Below are 20,907 nucleotides of genomic sequence, written 5' to 3' on the forward strand. Positions count from 1 at the left end.
TGGCTCAAAAAATTTGACTTTTGCAAAAAAAAAAATAAAAAAATCGCCCCACTGTGCTTTGCCGCTTTGCATATTCATTAAAAAAAATTGCACAAAAAGAAACGCAGCTCAACATATTCGCAACCACACGCCTTTATTGTAATAGAAATTATAAGCTTATGGGGCCGCCCACACAATTGCCGTTCTGTTTTAGCAACCGTTGCCCATTTCCATTTCCCCATTTCTCATTCCAATTTTCATAAGCGTCTTTTGTTCTCTCTGGGAACATTACCAGGCCGCAAGCAGCCAACAATTATAGGTTGTAATGAAGTGTGGCAACGTTGCGAATGAGTGTAAACATTGCTATAATAACGTTGCACATGAATTTTGCCAACACTGGAATTAGCTAACAAAATTATGTGTACATATACATACATGTATAATACCCATTATGCATAACAGATGCATTAAAGAAATTATTCCCTAAATTATGCATTATAATAAATAATTTATTTAATCGTTCACCCGTAATCATAATTGGAAGAGAATTCCATTTGAGAATTTGTTCTACTTTGAATTCCACTTATTTATTTATATACAAAATGCAACTGCTAAATTTTCATATTTTAATTTATCTAACCCAGTAAAAGACTTGACTTGTAGGAATTTATATTGATTTAAGTATTATTATAAATTCTTTTTTTTTATTGATTACGCTAATGCGGTAATACCACAATAACAGCTATTATAATGCAAGTGAAATTTTGGCAACGTATTGTATAAACTTAAAAATATGTGAAACAATTCAATTGCCAAAGATTCGGTTCTCATTCAGTTGAAAGCAAAACGTTCTTTAACATAGTGAAATGCGACATCCTCGCACTGTAATCACTGATCTGTTAGCTAAGCCTTTCTTAGCAGATACTTACACGAAAAGCTTTCGAGCGTCGGCTGCTATTCTATTGTATTGGATGCAACGAGGGTGGCTCGATTCCTGTCGGTTTGGCTTAACACTTAACAGTTGATGTTGCTGTTTCTACTGCTGCTGCGCACCACCAATAGCAGCAGCAGCAACACCCACCCAAGTTGGCTTTTGCTTACGCCTCGTTTCATTTTCAACAACAATTTCATAATTTTAAAACCGTGCCGAATGCTCAAGCTGTCTCGGGCTCAGAGCTCGCGTCTAGTGGAAACAGATTCGGATTCAGATTCGTTGGCGTGCGCCGTGCGCTGTGTCCTGCGAGTCCTGACTGAGTGAGTGCGGCATGCTATTGCCTTGACTGCTGGGCGTTCATTTCATTTGATTTTTAACTGTCATCGACGGCAGTTCAGTGCCAGAACTCAGTATCACTGAATCATCCTAAGTATCCCACAATAATATTAAAGTACGTGCAGTTTCGATACCGCTAAAATCGTATTCTTCCTCTACAGATATAATTTTTTTTTTATATATTTCAAAAAGTGAATATAACTTTGTGTATTTAGTAAACACTTTGAATAATCGTTATCAATTAGTTGGTGCGTGCGTTTGTGTATGAAATCGAAGATCGAGTCTTCAAACTGAAGGTAAATAAACTGACAGAAAACCTAAGGAATTACAAATTAAATTAACAAATGCATAACAAAGTTGCATTTATAGCAGAAAACTAATAAACAAATAATATTCGAATAACATCCCAACTTATTTAAATCTTTTATACTGTGCTTGGGTTTATTCTTACCCAATAAAATAAAAATTGCAAATAACTTTAACTATTTATAGCCTTTGTTTAACCTTTAAAAACAAGATCTTTTTAAGTATAGTTTTTGGATTTATGAATATAAGAAAGTGTTCTACTTCGAACTTTGGCTTAAAACTGAACATTATTCAATAACGATATATATTGTTAAAATAAATATTCATGAAGTGTATGAGTGTACATAATAATTTATTAATATATCAGCCTCATCCCTTACCATTAACATGGAACCATGGCTATGATAGTCGAAAAATAGTCACATTTTTGAAATGAACAAACTTTAAATGCAGAATGTATTTAGAGGCCAAGCCATGATCAAAATGACTTTCCGCTTCAAGATCGGATTAGTTTTTACAAAGTTATGAAAGTTTGAAGTTAGTCAAATCTTTGACTTAGCAACTTTACAGTCAAAATTTTTGTTCGATTTACCATGATTTTTTACAAAAAAATGAAATGTCTCAAAATCAAATTTAAAGTGTTGGTTTATACTAATTACGCTATAAGGAGTTGATTAAAAGTGAAAACTTGAGATTTAAAATTTTCAATTTTCAAAATTCCAAAGGGGGGACCCTTACCATCGCAAGCGAATCTTGGTCGAAAAAATTTGAATTTCTAAATGCACAAAATTTGAATGTAAAATGAATTAAGAGGCTGAATCATGATCAAAATGGCAATCTGCTTCAATATCTGTTTTAATTGTAAAAATGTGAGCGCCTAAACGTAAAGGCCTATAGCATAATTCTTTTTGATTTAAAATTTGTTTAAGCTGCCGTGTGGTAGCAGTATTATAAATAAATTTATAAATAAATAAATACGTAATTTTTTTTCAAAACTCTTATTCTTAGGCTTCTCCATCAAGCACTTTTTTTTAAATATGATTATAATATTAAATAAATCTATTAATTTTTTGTATTAGTTAAGACTGATTACTTAACAGAATTAGAGAAGTTAAAATTTCGTTAAAAAGGACGATTTCTTTTTGGAAGCCAGGCACCAGGCAATACGTAAACGTTTTATACCATTTTACTACAACAGTTTTGGAAACATTTTTGTTTTTTTGTTTAATTTAAAAGTACTTGAAATAGTTCTTTGAGTAATTTAGGAATATTTCAAATAAGTCCAGTCATAATAATATGATGATTATAATGATAAATATTAGTATTTATTAAAAAGTCCTAAGAACAGTCACAAAGTTTTGCTAAATACTTTTTTAAAAATACTTATATTTATTATTATAATCATCATATTATTATGACTGGACCTATTTGAAATATTCCTAAATTATTCAAAGAAATATTTCAAATAATTTTATATTAAATAAAAAAAACAAAAATGTTTGCTAAACTGTTATTTGAAATATTCTTAATTATTCAAAGAACTATTTCAAGAACTTTTATATTAAACAAAAATGTTTCCTAAACTGTTTTAGTAAAACTAGGTGTAAGGATTAAACTCATGCTATGATTCAATACTTTGTGACCATTTCAATTGTCTTTGTTAGTGGCCAAAGAGCAGAACTGTTAGCCCTTTGTTAAGGTAGTGCCTCAAGCAACCACTAAAACCCAATTCCCAGAGACGAAAGAGTCTATCAAATGATTTTGAACCCTGCTAAACAACCCGAAACCCAATCTACAAGTTGAGTGCAAACAAAGCGCATAAGCTGCAAAATTATTTAAGCATAACTCATACACACGAAGGTGCAGCCAAGCGTCAAGGATTGCAGTCTACACACACCCCACACACACGCACACACACTCTCAGTCACAAGGACACTCAATCGTCGCACACACGGACACATCAATCTCACAGATATGTCCTCGAAAAGGGTTCAAATCAAATTCGATTAGGGTAACGATGTGTTGTTGGATCTCACTTGTGTTGGCTCACACGGCCTGGGACTCGGGAACAGGGACCAGGGACCAGGGACAAGACCATGGCCACGAGTCAGAGTTAAATGTGAGCTTGTCAAATTGTCAGGGGCGGAGTTACATATATACTCGTATGTAGCCAGAAGTTGTCTGGACTCCAGCCCTGCTGGAGTTTCACACATGCCAAAAGAGCCACAAGTGGCACATTATTTTAATTCACAGTCAAACGTTGTACCGTTAACATCGACTACAACGACAAGTCTGTGCATGTGAATGGCGGGTGTGTAAGTGTGTGTGTGTGTGTGTGTGTGTGTGTGCGTGTGTTTGGGGGAAGATAAATGGACAAGGGCAATTTTGGACGCGGCAGTAGTTTTGGTAACTTGCGTAGTAAGCTTCATTTCAGCGCCCCAAATTGCTAATTGGGCGCCCAAAAAGAGATTATCCTTGTAAAGATTTGTATGCCCTTTGAATCTGACGATTGCCTTTTTCGATCACTGTACTCAGTTTGAATTTAATTGGGCGCCTACCAAGAAGATCTGTTTTATTTTCATTTTAAAATTTGCAGTGGTGGCGCCACCCAGACGCACAAGCAATAATAAAATACATGAAGTGTATAACCCAATAGGGTCATATTGTACCTAGAATTTCTAGGCTATCATTTAAAAGACATAGATCATGAATATTTGTAATACAGATTTTTGATTATTATTAAAAAACATTCAACTACGAGTTATTCCGTAAGTTTGAAAAAATATTGAAATTTTATTGCTGCTATATCACCTATATAATAAGCAATTCTTAGAAAAGAATTAATATAATCTATACTAAATAAGATGTTGATAATTACGACTAAAAAAAATAGAAACTTTAGTGTAAGGAAAAGAGTTTTCCTAGTCAGTTAATCAGCAATCTGCTGCCCTTGATGTTGAATTATAAACTATCATATTCGATTAAGCTAACTCCCTGTGGAAGGTAATATAAGTGCCCTCAGTTGGGCGCCAGTCCGTGGCCTTTGAAGTAACGGAGCTGCTTGCAAGGGTTGCAGCACTGCCTGGATAGGAATTGGGATTGGGAATGACCTCTCACCCAGCCTCTGGTTTGTGGATTGTGGTCCGTGGCAGTTGAGCATTGGGTTGAGTGTGTTGTCTGGCTAAGCCATGTTTGATATGCTGTAATTATGTTATAAGGTTGTTCCCGTAAAGTGACAGTTAAGTGTGTAACAACAGCGACATCAACCACGCAACAGGATCTCATCTCAGGAGTTCATTGAGGGTTGTCCGCGAAACGGGGTTGGTTTGATTTATGGTTAAGCCATGCAGAAGTTGTAAAAGTATCAATCAGTACTCACTGTACTCCCTGACATCGTTAAGCAGCTACAAACTCCACTAAAGCTAAATTATATCATACCAACAACAGTTGCTGGCCGTTTTAATTGTTGGCAAAAGTTTTTATTTTTATTTCAAGTCAGAAGACAAACAAAAACAAGTTGAATTCCCAGTAGTTGATAGTTGGTACACTGAAAAAAAAGAGCAACTTCTAAAATCAAGAACATTCATCTTAAATATCTTGTTCTTAAAATAAGAAAATTTTAAAACCATATTACTAATACCAAGAATATTAATCTAAAAAATCCAAGTTCCTAATACAAGAATAAAAATCTTAAATTGTTAGAAAAGTATAAATATGTACTGTTTCAAATAGTATATTTCATATATTTCAAGTCAAAATTAAAAAAAAAAGTTGTGAATTTAAAAAATTCTTTTTAATTTTTTGTTTTTTTATTTTAATTTCAAGAACATTTATTCACAAAATAAGAACTTGGTCTTATTTAAAATGTTCTCAATGTTATGTTCTCGATTTATTTTTTTGACCATAATTCTACGTTTTGAGACCAAAATCTTGTTTTTAGACCATTTTTTGTATCAGTGTAGTTTTTAGTTGCTGCTTGCTGTTACTGTTACTGTTACTGTTGATGCACTTTTACCAGCTGCGCGTTAATCTCAGCTGAAAAGTTAAGAAGCTGGCCAAGTTGCCGACGTGGCCATTAAAAAGATGCTGCCAGCTGCTGATTGAATATTAAAATGCTGCCAGCAACTGTTGGCAATTAAAGCTTTGCCGCATCAATCAGTGCGCTTGCTTTGAATGTGGGGAAAGGGGAGGAGGGGGTCTTCATAGTGGACTGCCACGCCTTAATTAGCATAATCTAATTTCAACTTTGTCAGAAATGATTCTTCTTGTACTGCTCCTGTTGCTGCCAAAAAAAAAAAATGCAAATCAACTAACGGAACGCAGCCAATTTGTTTGCCTCCTGCCGCCTCTGCTCCCCTGGACGACTTTCCCTCCTACGCTCATTCACCGCCTGGCGACAGTTAAAAACTTTTATATTTTTACAACGAAATGAAAAAACAATAAAATAAAAAAATGGAAAATTAAACCAACAAGAAGATGACAACAGCTACAGCCTCGACAGCAGCGGCGACGGTTTGTTAAAAACTTTTTTTTTAAATGCGAAAATGAAAGAGCAACAAGACGAGTTTTCTATGCATGGTCAGAGGGGGTGTGGGTGGGGGGCGAAAGGTGGTTAGACGGGGGCTGTTGCTGCTGGTTGAGCGTTTAGAATTGACAGCGACAGGATACTGGCAACTGCGTGGATGCCACACGGCGTCGACGTCAAGTGCCTCAACAGTTTGGCAGGCGAACACAACAATTGAGTTTGTTTCCCTGAATGTATGTGTCTGTGTGTCTGTGCATGCGACTGTGTGCCTGTTTATGTGGAGGGGGTTGCCAGATGTTGAAACATTTAATTTGCTGGAATTTGGCGCGTCATGTAAGCTTATTAACAGACTAGCGCAACTGTATGACACTGTGTGTGTGTGTATATATGTTTTTATGCCGTTTGTTTTTCTATGCAAATTTGCGAATGACACACGATACGTGTACGTGCCTCAGCAGGCAGACATTACCACAACCCACTAAAACAGTTATCAAAAGGTATGGCCAAACAAAATCGGCATATAATTAGTGCGTTAAATTGTGCTCAAATTTAACATCACTGTTAACTGTGAATGCTATGCTGTTAATGTGAATGTTAATCTTAAAGCTGCCTTCAGCAGTAGCCAAAACTATGCTAAATTTTCACATAACTGCAGATCAACTGTTAACTTCGATTGCTTTGCTAATAATGTTAATCAGGGCTGCAAAATATGTGCTAATTTTTGTCTCCAATTGGCTTAGTTTATTTAATCAAAAAATAATTTTCACTACGCCTTTCATTACATTACAAATTTATCAGAGTTTTTACGATGGAAATAAAGAATCTGAATAAAAGTAAGCCAAAAACATGTAATTTCTTTTTTCGATAAAAAATTTAAAAGAGTTGATCTGACTTGGTGTAAAACTGAGCTTTAGCAAATATTAGAAATATAAGTTAAGTTTTCTACCTCGGAATAGTGGGTTTCTTGAAATATATTGCTGAGAATGGTAACTGTTTTTGTTCCGTTCTCTAATCCTTTTGCTCTGGTTTAGAACGTGATAAGACATTGGTGTTTGTTAAACAATAGCTAAATACACACAGACAAGCGACTGCCTAGCGAATGAGAAATCACTTTTAATTGCCATTACACGAAAAATGAAGAGGAATTTGAGTGCATGTAAAAGGTAGACAGTTGCCAGTTGCAGCATTAAGTGGGTGAGGAGGTGGTGGCAAGTGCTGTGACAATGGAAATGGGCGTGCCACACGGCACAGAACACAGTCGGAATGAAGACGTTAACGAAGACAATGCAAATATGGACATAAATCTTGAATAACGTCTTGTTCAAGTCAACAGCAGAATAAAACTGAAACTAAACTCAAACCGAAAACCAAAAGTAATACTTAAACTAAAACTAAAACCATAAATAACATTGCAGCAGCAACTGTGTTAGCGATTGTCTTATACATGAAAAGCTCTCAATCAGTTTTAATTAAATTTATTTATTTAAGAGACGGCTCCTCTTTAAGAACTAGGCATGATGAAAACGCAAGAACATCGGTTGAAAACTACTTATTTATTTTATGCATATTTTTTTCCATGTTAAAAAAAAAATTATTTTTTAACTTTTGAATGGAAAATGGGCGAGTTAAGCTTATATTGATGACGATTTCAATTGTCCCTAACCTAATATTCAATACACTCAATGACGAGTCAAAATAGTGAAACTAACAAACATTAATTAGTCGATTGGTAAAGAAAACAAGTCTTTAAAAATTCGAAACAGATCTATGCAAACAGCAAATACATTTCAATATTTTTTTATATTGATCAGCATGAACAGTCGAGTCGATATACACTCAAAGACTATAAGAACTAGAGCAACCAAGTGTGGAGCAGAATAAGATCGTTTCAAATATGTATTTAAGGGTTTTTTAAGTTTCGCAACAACTCAAGCGCATAAAAGTATGCAGGAATTTTTTTTCTGTTGGAATTTAAAATGTATAAACAAAATTAATTGTGTAACGGGTATCTCAAAGTCTCGACTATAGCCTTTCCCGTTTGTTTTTTTCTTCGACGTCCGTCTAGTCACCTAATTAACATTTACAATTCGACATTCCGAAATTGAAATTACCAAAGTTTTAAGGATAGAAGTATTTTCTTGATAATTAACGTTTTTTTTATTATTACCTATTATGTTATTAAATTGTAGAAAGATTGGAAAAGTAGGCAGGTATTTAAAGGTGTTTTAAGTTTCTTAAGAACTCAAACGCATAAAAGTATGCAGTAGTTTTCATGCCGCAAGAGCCTACAAATTTATCAGGTGTTTTCTACAAATTTATAACAGCGCTGAAGCAACCCAAAAGCAATTGTTGTTGTTCCTGAAAAAAAGAAACTATTGCTTTCAAATGTCTAAAAAAAATTTTGAGAGATTTGACAAAATTAAATATTTATTAAATTGAATTAAAATATCATTTAATTCAATAAAAATGCAAAAAAAAAATTTGTTCGAAAATATTAAATCTCTAACATTTTGGGAACATCAACATTTCATACGGTTGCTTTCAAAAACATTTCTCTTTAAAATCTCTAGAGATTTCTGGAACACATGATAGTGGATATTTTACAGTCGAAGTCACGAATCGTGCCTTATTCGAATGTTTATATGCCAATATGATTGGCTTTTTTGGGCTTGGAATTTTCATAGTGATCCTCGAAGTAGCATCCATAAATAAATGAATGAAAGATTGTATTCCAATGGAAATTTCACCTCTACCTTTGCAGCATGAAGGAGACCAACGGCAACAACACCAGCAACAGCCATGCTAACAGCAGCAGCAACAACAGTGGTAGCAACAACAACACGGGCAGCTTAGCATCGACAAACTGTGGCGCCAACGCGGTGCCAGCCACGCCCACAGCGGCACAGCAAACAACAGCAGCTGTCACGGGACAACAGTCACTGCAACAGCAGCAACAGCAACAGCAGCAACAACAACAGCAATCAGCTGGCGCACAGCAACTGACGCCAAGGAAGAGCAACATTCATGAGCTGAGGAATCAGGATTATGTTAGCCGCCTCATGGCTGCCACGCCCCCCTATTTGTACTCGGCACCAGTTGGGCCGAACAATTATTTCTTTAGCGATATGCTGCGTTCGCTGGTGCAAACGCGCAACAATGAGACCGCTCGTGTGTTGCAGCTGCAACAGCAACAACAACAGCAGCAACAGCAGCAGCAGCAACAACAACAACAGCCCACGCTGCCGTTGCCCTACGCCTACACAAAGCTGGAGACGAAACCCTTGCCCAAGGCTGTGCTGGGCGGTGCCGTGGACAACACATTGCAGGACAACACACCGCCGGCGGCATCGTTGCCACCACAGGATCTGGTGTTGCCGCCACCGCCGCCCGTGTGGTATCCACCACTGTACGCGCCATACGGCATCGATCCGCTGCACTTCTTCATTGATCTGCGCGTCTCGGGTCACATCTACGATCGCAAGAAGGAGAACGTCTCTCCGCTCTCCAACAGCAACAGCAGCAGCGGCGCCACAACAGCGGCAACAGGTGCTTTGCTGTCCGCCGAGGATTCATCAGTTGCTGCTGCTGCCGCTGCTGCTGCTGCTGCAGCCAGCGGTCTGGGCAGCAACAGTTTGCTGAGCAAGCAGCGTCATGGATCCGCCTTCACGGTGCCCATACCCAAGTCGGCGCAGAGTGATGCCATCAATCTGTGCGCCAATGGCAGCAACGATGGTAGCACTGGTACAGTGGGCGGTGTTGCCGGACTGGGCAAATTCGAGCACTACGCCAAGTACTATGATCTGGGCGAAAGCAAGGAAAATCAGCCGGCGGCAAGCACAGCGGCAGCAGCAACAGCAGCAGCAGCTGCTGCCGCTGCAGCGGCGAATCTGTCCAAGTCCGGCGCCAGTTATATGTTGCAGCATTTGCCGCGACTCTACAGTCAGTTTGCGGCACAACAGGAGGCGGCAGCTGCCGCAGCTGTTGGGGATCTGGATGCCAAGTCGGAATCTGCGTCCGCCTGTGCCGATCTGTGCGACGAGGACTCTCTGGGACGGGGTTCCAGTGACACCGCTGGCGCTCTACTCGAGAGCAACAGTCTGCAAAACGATCGGGACATCGACGTGGAAATCATTGACTCCATCAAATACCGCACCGACGGCGAAAGCAGCCGCTGCTCCAGCAACGATGAGGCCTCTGTCACGCATATCGATTAGGTTCCCACCGGACCACAATTCCAACACTATGTCAAACCTTAAGTCCCAATAAAGAAGACATTTGCCTAATGATGAATTCATGTATTTACTGCTTATTTTCCAACAGCTTCCTTCAAAAGGTTTTTATCAGATGGGTTCGACATTATCAGATGTGCTCTACAAATTTATAACAGCGCTAAAGCAATCCTAAACCAATTGTTGGTGTTCCTGAAAATAAAAAATTAATGCTTTCAAATGTCTAAACAATTCTTGAGAGACTTGACAAAATTAAATATTTATTCAATTGAATTAAAATATCTTTAAATTGAATAAAAATGCAAAAAAAAAAATAAAAAAAAATTCGAAAATATTAAATCTCTAACTTTTTTGGAACACCAACATTTCTCTTCAAAATCTCTAGAGATTTCTGGAGCACACCTGTATCTTTTATATTTTATTCAGTAGTTTCTTGTCCCTACTCAGATTAGAATTTACACAGTTACCTTCCCTATTAAAAAGTACCTATTAAATAGTTCTTAATTTCGTCCAATTCTATAACATCTATGTTATTTCAAACATCGAGTTTAAAATTGGATTTGAACTATCGTCAACGAAAACATTGAAGTGTAATTCTTCTGGGAAATGCGACAGATCCATCGATTTTTCATAACAACTGACAAATATTGAAAATTTAAAGTTTAGTAAAGTAAGAGTAAAAGCAATTTAAAGTCTATTAATTTCGGATTTTTTTTTTTTTTTTTTGTTTAACTTTAACCATATTAAAAATTTAACAGCTCACAATTTGAGTGTATGAGTGTGTTGTCACTAGTTTTTGACATTTTATTTTATAAGTAAGCTTGTAAGCCCTACAAGATATAAAATAAATTAAAAAGATCACAATTTAACATAAATGAATTGTAGTTTCTTTTAATAAACTTAACAAAAATAAATCCATAACTCGAAGTCTCCATAAGTCGAACTTTTTCTTTGGATAATGGTGATTCAAGCCAAGGAAGTTCGACTGTAGTAGATAATGGTAGATGATTTTGGAGCTAATCGATTAACTCTATTCTGTTTCTATCCTTTGGCTATTCTGTTTCCCGATGAAGTTGGGTTCTATAGGGTTTCTACATACTTTCGATTAATTGAATTTGGGTTCTATAGGGTTTCTATGTTACATACTTCCAATTAAGCTGAAGCTTTCGCTCTCTAAATAAACTCTGTTCGATATTTTATAAGTTCTTGGAATAAACAGAGCTTCCAACTCTTTGGTTTTTGTAAGACTTTTTAATATACATCATAATTTCACAGTCTAGGCATTGTTTAAAGAATCTCATCCATATATGTAGGCTGCCACAGGCCGACGGCTGATTATAACTATGAGTAATTCATACATTATATAATTTCTTTGACTAAAAGTTAAAGCAACTCTTGCAAATCAACTTCATGAAGACGAATAACAATTATTGTTATTGTACTCATTTTCATGTGCCGTTAATTGATGGCACATCAACTGGAGAATAACATCCTTCAGCTCCTATGTCCCCTCCAATCCCATATCAACTGCCACCCAGCTACACCGCCTCAAAGTATGCAACGGCAAAAGCAATTTCATAAATCATTTGACGCCGTCGTCATCCGCATTGCCTGCCTCAAGGCATTTTTTAAATCGTCGTCTTCGCCGCGAAATTGTCGAGCTGCTACCTCGGACCCCTTGCTCCCCTCCTCCTCCACCTCCTGCTCCTTTTCCTCTTTCTCTTTTTCTGCTTTCCCCGCTTCTGCCTGCTTTTCGACTTTTATTCATTTCCCCCCGCTGTTGTCGCATTACACGCCTGACTACGCTTTGTGTAAATTAAAACTGCTGCCGGCTGCCAACACCCTGCCACGCCCCCTCATCCCCTGCCGCCCCACCGAACAGACTACTCTTTGGCATAAGAATTGCCAGTGCGAGGTTTTTATTCTCTTGTTTTTCATGTCCTTTATTTCTGTTTTTTTTTTTTTGTTATTTGAATTTTTTATTTGTGCACAGGATATTAATTTTTACACCATTCATTGATTTTGTTTGCGCGCGGGCGCGTAATGAACATACATACGATATACACGTAAGTAGTCGCATTTGGCCATTGTAATGGGCGTGGCAATTGGCCGCCTTATGCGCTCGCCGGCTTGTTTCCGTTTCCGTTGCACTTATACCCTGGAAACTTAAGGTGAACAACCCAAACCGGGTATACTGATGACAGAGATACTATCATAGAAATATGAATTTCTAAAACATTTTCAAGTTACTTGTTTAAACATTTTTTACACATGAATTTTACACAGCTATTCTATATTTTTCCCTGTTTTGCCCAAAGTTGACTCTCAAAAAGCAGTGTTTGTATTATAATCAAGGCTGCAAACCAGTAAATAATTCAAGGGTTCGGTTCATGATCCGGCTCAGACTGCTTAAAAGCCCGAACCGATCCGGTTCTACGAAGTTCGGTTCAGAATCAGGCTTACAGCCTTGATTATAATCATTTTTAGACGAAATCTTTCTTCTAGGAACAAAAAGGTCATGAAAATTCAAAGAAAACACTTCAATTCTAGTAATAAAGCTTCTTAGAGACTAAAAACGTGAAAATATAATTCATGCAAAGTAAACAAAAACATAAAAAAAAAATTATGGAACAAATTGTCGCGTGCGTAATTGAATAAAGTTACATAAAAAATAAACTACTTAATTTTTTTGAAACAAATAAAAGACATTATTAAGATGCATCAATGTATAAAATTCTTAAATTAATCGCATTTTAATATTCGCTCAGGTTTCACTAAAATAAGTGTTTGAACTGTACGTCTCGAGAACGAGTTGTGTTTCATGTCGCATGCGAATGTCTGGGTTTTATGTAATTTTTTCAAAAACGAGCCATTCCCAAAAATCAACATTAACAGCATTTATAGCTCTAATCAATAAATATAAGTTTCGCCTTTTATCAAAATTCAAAAATGTTTTGGCATATGCTTTTTTTTCCACTTTGAATGCGTATCACTAAAAAGTAGTGATATATGTATGAGTACATAATATTCATAATTTAAAACATTAGTTAAATCGGTTTTCACACGTTTTCAATAATATCGATAAGCGGCAGTCGGAAGCTAAGACTTCTAAAAAATATCGGGTGAAATTTTATATTTTCTGATGTGTGTGTGTATATATTTTGTAGTTGACAAAATAAGGTGATTTTGAGAAATAATCGTCATCGTAATCATCATAATCAAGAGATTATTTAAGATTTGCCATTCCATGGCTACCAAATTAGAATATCGAGCATGTTTCTAAATATGTATCTGAAGAAATTGTCAACAGCTTGTCTTTGTTATTTTGTATTTTGTATTTTGTATTTTTATAATATGAAATGCATGGAATTGAACGAATATGCATATTTGCAACCTGATAACGTACTCCCGACTCTACCTTCGGCATTTACCTTCATTTATATCCCTACCTCTGGTTGAACACTGAGCTGTATCTGTAGCGCAACCGCATCCAAAGCATTGAGGTAGAAAAATTGCAGTGGCAGCCAATCAGGATGAGCAAAAAAAAAAAAAAATCCAAACAAAAAGGAAAACACGAGTATGAAGGAATGTACAGTTACAGGCGGAACAAAAGGCGTCGATAAAAAAAAATGCTAAAAATCGACTTGTTTGATTTATGAGAGTACCCTGAAACTGAGGAATGTCTATGGCATGGGGACTGTGGGGACTCCAGACTGTTGGCATCAAATCATTGTATAATCGTAATCAAAGTAAGTACTTAGAACGCAAGAAAAAGGGGGAGTGGGGAAAGGACCCCAGAGCATCGAAGGAAATTGAAATTCAACCTAATTGCGGGAAATTTACAACGCAACTTAACAGCTGACAGATTTTGTTTTTTTTTTTTACTCGGGTTTTCGACTCCTTTGCCTCAGCGCGGATTCATAAATCTTGGCCGTAGCTCATAATTCATGCAGCACTCGACAATTGGCAGTCTCGGTGGCGAGAGGGGGGTGGACAGTCCGCTACTTGAGGCGCCTTCGGTGGGTGGGGGATGATATTCCGGGCCGGGACAATAAGCTCAACTTGAGCCAAAAAAGTTTTTTACCAATGACAAGACGCGCCAAGAAAAGTGAAATGGGAAAAACCCCTTGGCTGTTGCGTAGTGAAACGACGTCAACAGAGGGTTGGGGGTCCGGGGGTCTGGGGGTAGCTTCGTGGGGTTGAACAAACAATGCTGCAACTCTCGAAAGCATTTCTCAATTCTGGATTCAATCTCCCAGAGGTGGTCGAGGGGACGGGGGGCGATAACATGCAAACTGTGTGGACGTCTCGACATCTTAAAGCTTTTTTCCTAATTGATAGATTTGTTTATTTTTGAGCGACTTTTGATAGACGCCAATTTAAATTGTATTTTTTAAATTCCCATTGCATACTCGTAATACGAAACAGTTCTTTTTATTTAATTACATGATTTACTCCAGAGTCAGTCAAATAAGTTTTTTGTACTTTGTCTTGTCTAGACATACTAAAGATATGGCAAGCTTTAGATCTAGATTTATTTTTTTCGGTTTCCGCGTTTTAAAACTCCTTTCGATTATTCCAACATTTTTTCGGCATTTGTTATTGTTGATTTTCAACCGATCGTTCATATGACACATATTTTTCATATAAGTAGGACTCGGAAACTTACCCACAGTTTCACACAGAGTTTATTTTTGGATCGTAATAAAATTGAAAGTACGGTTTCGAAAATCACTTTTTCGTCACGTGCGCAACGGAACTTTGAGCGTGAGTATTTTTAGCTACACCTATAGATTTCATGTATATTTTTTTAACTTATCTTAATCATACAGGTCTGTTCCGGTTTTCACTTCCTATTCTATCGAATTTAAAAAAATTTAATTTATTACGTTGCATTTGGGCTAAACATTTTAAAATTATATTTTATCACTTTATTGGACTTAAATTCACCAACTCAAAGTTAATTCAATACGCAAAATATTTCCAGATTGACAAAAGAACAGGTTAAAGATTTTCACTTCCGACAAATCGTGCCGAAAGTGAAATCCGTAACAGGCCTGATAGTGTCAACTGAATAAAAAGTCACGGGTAAGCTTGCGGAAAAGTGTTACGGATAGTAAACTTAGAAATTATTAAAGAAAAATTTTTGCGCAGCGCTTTTAATTAAAATTAATTATAAAATGTCTGAACAAATAAATTTATTGTATATTTCTGTACGTTTCTTAAAAAATTACTTTAGTATTAAAACTATTATGCAATGAAAACACTTCGATTCTGTAAATAGTGTTCGTTGACTAATAAAAAAAAATTAATTTGTATTAATTAATACATACACGTACAACAATTCTCAATAAAATCGTAGATATACATACATGTGTAAGAAACGTATTTAAATACACGACCTAGGGAATTAACTAAGATTATTTCAAATTGTATTAAAAACAAGCTTTTTGAAAAGTCTGACTAATTTCGCAGAGCTTAGCGTTTTTCAAATCCAAGTCAAAACCAACTTCTATTTTTGGTAACATAATGTCATCAATTATAATAAAAATTATTATTTTTGCTTATATCTTGTAATCGGAAAGGTCGACAGTTTTCATATAATTTACTAAATATAGTTTATTTAAATTGCTACACAGATATTAAAAAAAATCGTTTAACAATTTTTACATATTTATTTGGTTTTTGACACATTTAGTCAAGCAATTTTTAGGTAACGACCCTGTGTAAATGGCCATATGAATGTACTGAAACTCAAATTTAGTTTTGTGGCAAGCATTTCGAGCAGAACATTGCAAAAGCTGCTTGTCGAAGCTCTTAGAAACCGGTTTGAATTGCTAAGCTTTTGCAAAGCTGTTGTTTGTGGTGCTCTCGCGCTATTCGACTGTCCGGGAAGTGACTTCATTCAGTTGCATTTGGGATCTCGAAGTGAATAGTCATCAAAGTAAAAACCTTTTAATATGAAGTGCATTGTAATACTGTGTTCGCTGCTTGGTCTGGTATTGCTGAGCTGTGGAACGCACGCCGCTGATTGTGATGTAGCCAAGAATCCGGATGACAGTGACTTCAAGCATTTCTTTACGAAACTGGGATGCAAAGTTTCCAATGGCGCCGAACAAGTGGCTGAGGCAGCCAAACCCTATGCCGATAAAATTGGTGAAGGCGCTAAGCAAATTGGTAGTACTGTTGTGCAGAACTACGATGTGCTGAAGCATCGGCTTAGCAGTGATGGCTCCGGCTCCGGCTCCACACCCAGGCCACCAGTGGCATACGATGCGCCTACAGAGCGTGTGCCTCTGGCACCAATTGCTCCCGCTCTGCCAGCAGAAATTACAAACCCTCAACCTATCGGTGAGTAGACATACTACATATATAAGAATTCCGCTCAGTCTAATCTAAAAATTGTTTTTCAATTCAATTCGCAGCTGGTTAAGTCTATAATTGGCCTAATACTTACAAAGATCCCAGTCTCAAACATCAAATTTTTTTTTTATTTGTTTCTATACTTAATACATTTTGTTATTTATGTAAATTATTTTATCTAAATTATGTTCAATTAAATGTTTGTTACTGCAATTAAATAAAGAAATTAAAAAGAAACTAGACGAAAAGCCTGTAATCGAGCGAACTCGACTTTGAGAGACCCTGGCACTATTTACGGTGTGAGATGTTAACCTTTTGGGATACCATTTGAGAAAAGTGTCGAATGAGGAAATTTGCTAAGTGTGTACATATATCAGAAGGCAAAATGCCAACATTCTTTTAACAACAGCAGCTTTCGAACAAACGAGTAAGCAACTGCGTAAGTAAAAGTTTTATGACGATAAAATTTCGCTTTAAGTTTATAGTCGAGGTTAGGGTTTGATATTCAACTTATTATTTCAATGAGAGCTTTTTGTTTATGCAATTTAAGAAACCAGGGAGTGTAATCATTATAAGATTAACATAAAACTCAATAAAAAATCATTGTTCTATGAGTTTTATTGTTTTATGTAAGATTACTTTTGAGCAAAAAATAAAACTCAAGAGAAATCATTATTTTCGATCAAAAAAATAAAACTCATAGAATAATGATTATTTCTTGAATTTTATTTTTGATAAAAAAAAAATAATGAAATACTTTGAGTTTTATTTTTTTTTCTTAAAAAAATAATGATAATTTTATGAGTAAAATAATCAAAATTATAAATCTTAAGATCATGGTGAAAGTGCATAGATTACCTTTAATGAAAAATGTTGGTATATTTCTCGTTTTTTTTTTTCTAGTAAAGAAGTGAATGATTTTTTCAATTGAAAATAAAAAACAAAATAATCATTATTTACTTTCCCTGTAAGAAACTAATCGTTTCTTAAAAGTTTTATGATAATGTACTTTGATCCGTCTGGTTCCGAAACACAGAAATATGTACTGTCTGCAGAATAAAGACGGATCTGTACCAAGTTTAATCAAGATATCTCCAAAATTAAGAGAGTATTTTGCATAGAAACCGACAGACATGGTTATATTGACTCAGGTCGTCGTCCAGATCATGCATTACAATTTTCGTGACAATTGTACAATAGCCTCAGCAAGAATATTACAATCTAATTAAGACTTCTACGCAATAACAGTGAAAAGCTCAGGGGCACAGGGGTCGCAGCAATCAGAGATAATCAAAAGCTAAAGCTGACAAATAAACAACTTCACACTAACAACAGCGACACATACATATGTACAATGTACATACATACATACATATATTGTGCCCGTTGACGCGACGCGTCGCGGCTCGAACAGTGTTGACAAGTCTTCAGGGTCTAAAAAAGCTATATCAACATTTAAAAATAGCTAGAAAAAGGTAAGCCAGTTAAAAAGCTTTCATAACTTTAAGGTTGAATTTGGTTTATTGTTGCATCCATCGAAAACAGACAGACATAAGGGGCTAACTCCGACCCTTTAAAGTATATATATTAGGGTGCATCGATTTTTTAGGAAAGAAAATAAATAAATAAAACAGAAAATGGTAGCCCAAATTTGTAATCTTCGGTCAATTCTAAGATGTTTTCACCAAGAAACCATAGTTCTAAAATCAATTCCTGAGTTGTTAGTTTAAAATTTTATTTTACAAGAATTTTGATACCAATCTTGTCAGTATCGAACTAAAAACACTAAAGATATGCATAACAATTTCGAAGAATACATTTTTCAACTCAAAATTGAAATTGATTTAGAAAAAAATTTTAAAATTGACCGTAGATTACGAATTTTAAATTTTTTTTGGCCCATACAAATCGATGCACCCTTATATATATTCTAAATCAGCATTGACAATCGAGTTGGTTAAGCCATTAACCTTAAGGTTAAAAAGTGTTGACAACTAAATACAATAGTAATCTTTTAAGGATAACTTGGAATATTTCCAATTGTGTTTTTTTTTTAACTTTAAAATATATATCTTTAATTCTCGTCAGCCGCCATTTCACAGTTTTTTCCGCGATTGCCATTTGAAAACTAGATGTAACGGGAAATGGCTGAGATGGCAACACTGTGCGCAAGTATCTCGCGGTTAGTCATAAAATTTCGCGCACGGCCATTTTACCGTCTGCTCTCACTTCCCGTTTTTACGGAACAGCAACCCGCAAGCGCACAGTCACCGCCAATTCAATTCTCAAACGCGCTCAGATCTAAAAACTCGTAAATCAGTAACAAAAAACAATATCAACAGCAAAAACTTACAAAAAACGAAACAGGAAATAAAATTAACGACAAGCTCAGGCGCGCAACAAAGTACTTTATTGTTTTAGCCTTATTTCAAGTTGTTGTGACCTTTTCGCCAAATAAAAGACTGTTAATTATTTTGTTTAATAAATATGAAATACATAACTTAATAAATGTTATCTGATTACACAGCATAATTATCCGTACGATTACCAGGTCAATTGGGTTAATTTTTCAAAACCAAAAAAAAAAAACTTAATTGACCCCTGTACCCTTTTTAATATATTTATATGCATGCTACACCGACAGCTTTATAGCTTAGCTAATAGCTCTGCAACCCGCTCTGATTAAGGGCGAGTTAAGCATCTCCCAAACCAGAGCGAATAAGTCGCAGCGGCAGCGGCGCGAGTAAACCGCGTGATGTTTTCCGCGCCAAAATCGCAAGTGTGTTCACACCGCGGCGAATTTATTCGCGGTTTCTTTATTCGCAAAAATGTCTTCGTCAAATGACAGCCATGAAAAAAGACATTGCGCATAAACAGCTAAACGCATAAACGTCACATGTGATGATTTTTAATAAATATTTTTCAATAAAAGTGAATGATTATAATTTAAAAACTGCTTCTCGTATTATATTATTATAATTATATTGTATTAAAAGCCAAAATATAATAATTTAACATGTAAACAAGGCAAAAATTCAACACATGCATCACATGTGACGTCATCAGCGCAGAACATGAGCAAATTTCTGCGCAATCTAATTTTATCGTTCTTGGCGGCAAGCGGAAAAACGCTGCATGCGCGGTTCTGAAAAAACGCTGCAATTTCGCCGTCGAACAATTCGCTCCGCTTTGGTGTGCATACGTTCATAAGACGCAATGTAATTATATATTCGCCGCTGCCGCTGCGATTGAATCGCTCTGGTTTGGGAGATGCAAAGCATCTCCCAAACCAGAGCGAATAAATCGCAGCGGCAGCGGCGCGAATATATACATAATAACATTGCGTCTTGTGAACGTATGCACACCAAAGCGGAGCGAATTCGTTTCGACGGCGAATTTGCAGCGTTTTTTTCCAGAACCGCGCATGCAGCGTTTTTTCCGCTTGCCGCCAAGAACGATAAAGCATCTCCCAAACCAGAGCGAATAAATCGCAGCGGCAGCGGCGCGAATATATAATTACATTGCGTCTTATGAACGTATGCACACCAAAGCGGAGCGAATTCGTTTCGACGGCGAATGTGCAACGTTTTTTTCCAGAACCGCGCATGCAGCGTTTTTTCCGCTTGCCGCCAAGAACGATAAAATTAGATTGCGCAGAAATTTGCTCATGTTCTGCGCTGATGACGTCACATGTGATGCATGTGTTGAATTTTTGCCTTGTTTACATGTTAAATTATTATATTTTGGCTTTTAATACAATATAATTATAATAATATAATACGAGAAGCAGTTTTTAAATTATAATCATTCACTTTTATTGAAAAATATTTATTAAAAATCATCACATGTGACGTTTATGCGTTTAGCTGTTTATGCGCAATGTCTTTTTTCATGGCTGTCATTTGACGAAGACATTTTTGCGAATAAAGAAACCGCGAATAAATTCGCCGCGGTGTGAACACACTTGCGATTTTGGCGCGGAAAACATCACGCGGTTTATTCGCGCCGCTGCCGCTGCGATTTATTCGCTCTGGTTTGGGAGATGCTTAAGATTAGATTGCGCAGAAATTTGCTCATGTTCTGTCGTCTCAACACTGACGGCCAAACTGCCATCACAAATAAAAATTGCTATTTTAAAAATGCAAAAAACTCAATAAAAAATGAATAAAATTAAGGTAAACATTTTAAAGAAAGTTTAAAGCTAGTCAGAGAGAAATTATAAAATTTAATTTTAA

At 36.2% G+C, this 20,907-nt stretch overlaps 2 protein-coding genes across 2 annotated transcripts; both read left to right on the forward strand.

Moving 5' to 3' along the window:
* Positions 1-1,499: 1,499 nt before the first annotated feature.
* On the forward strand, positions 1,500-10,370 carry LOC117790810 (ecdysone-induced protein 74EF). Its single transcript, XM_034630401.1, has 2 exons — positions 1,500-1,545; positions 8,842-10,370. Exon 2 carries the CDS (start codon positions 8,843-8,845, stop codon positions 10,292-10,294), a length of 1,452 nt encoding a protein of 483 aa, XP_034486292.1. The 5' UTR covers positions 1,500-1,545; position 8,842; the 3' UTR covers positions 10,295-10,370.
* Positions 10,371-16,222: 5,852 nt separating this feature from the next.
* LOC117786224 lies at positions 16,223-16,889 on the forward strand. Its single transcript, XM_034624338.1, has 2 exons — positions 16,223-16,660; positions 16,735-16,889. The coding sequence occupies exons 1-2, from the start codon at positions 16,270-16,272 to the stop codon at positions 16,740-16,742; spliced, it is 399 nt and encodes a 132-aa protein (XP_034480229.1). The 5' UTR covers positions 16,223-16,269; the 3' UTR covers positions 16,743-16,889.
* Positions 16,890-20,907: the final 4,018 nt, after the last annotated feature.

Source organism: Drosophila innubila, chromosome X (genome assembly GCF_004354385.1).
Source record: "Drosophila innubila isolate TH190305 chromosome X, UK_Dinn_1.0, whole genome shotgun sequence".
NCBI lineage: Eukaryota > Metazoa > Arthropoda > Insecta > Diptera > Drosophilidae > Drosophila > Drosophila innubila.

What these genes read in the sequence shown, in the direction of transcription:
- LOC117790810 (XM_034630401.1), top strand. Translation starts at nt 8,843, where the DNA reads ATGAAGGAGACCAACGGCAACAACACCAGCAACAGCCATGCTAACAGC.
- LOC117786224 (XM_034624338.1), top strand. Translation starts at nt 16,270, where the DNA reads ATGAAGTGCATTGTAATACTGTGTTCGCTGCTTGGTCTGGTATTGCTG.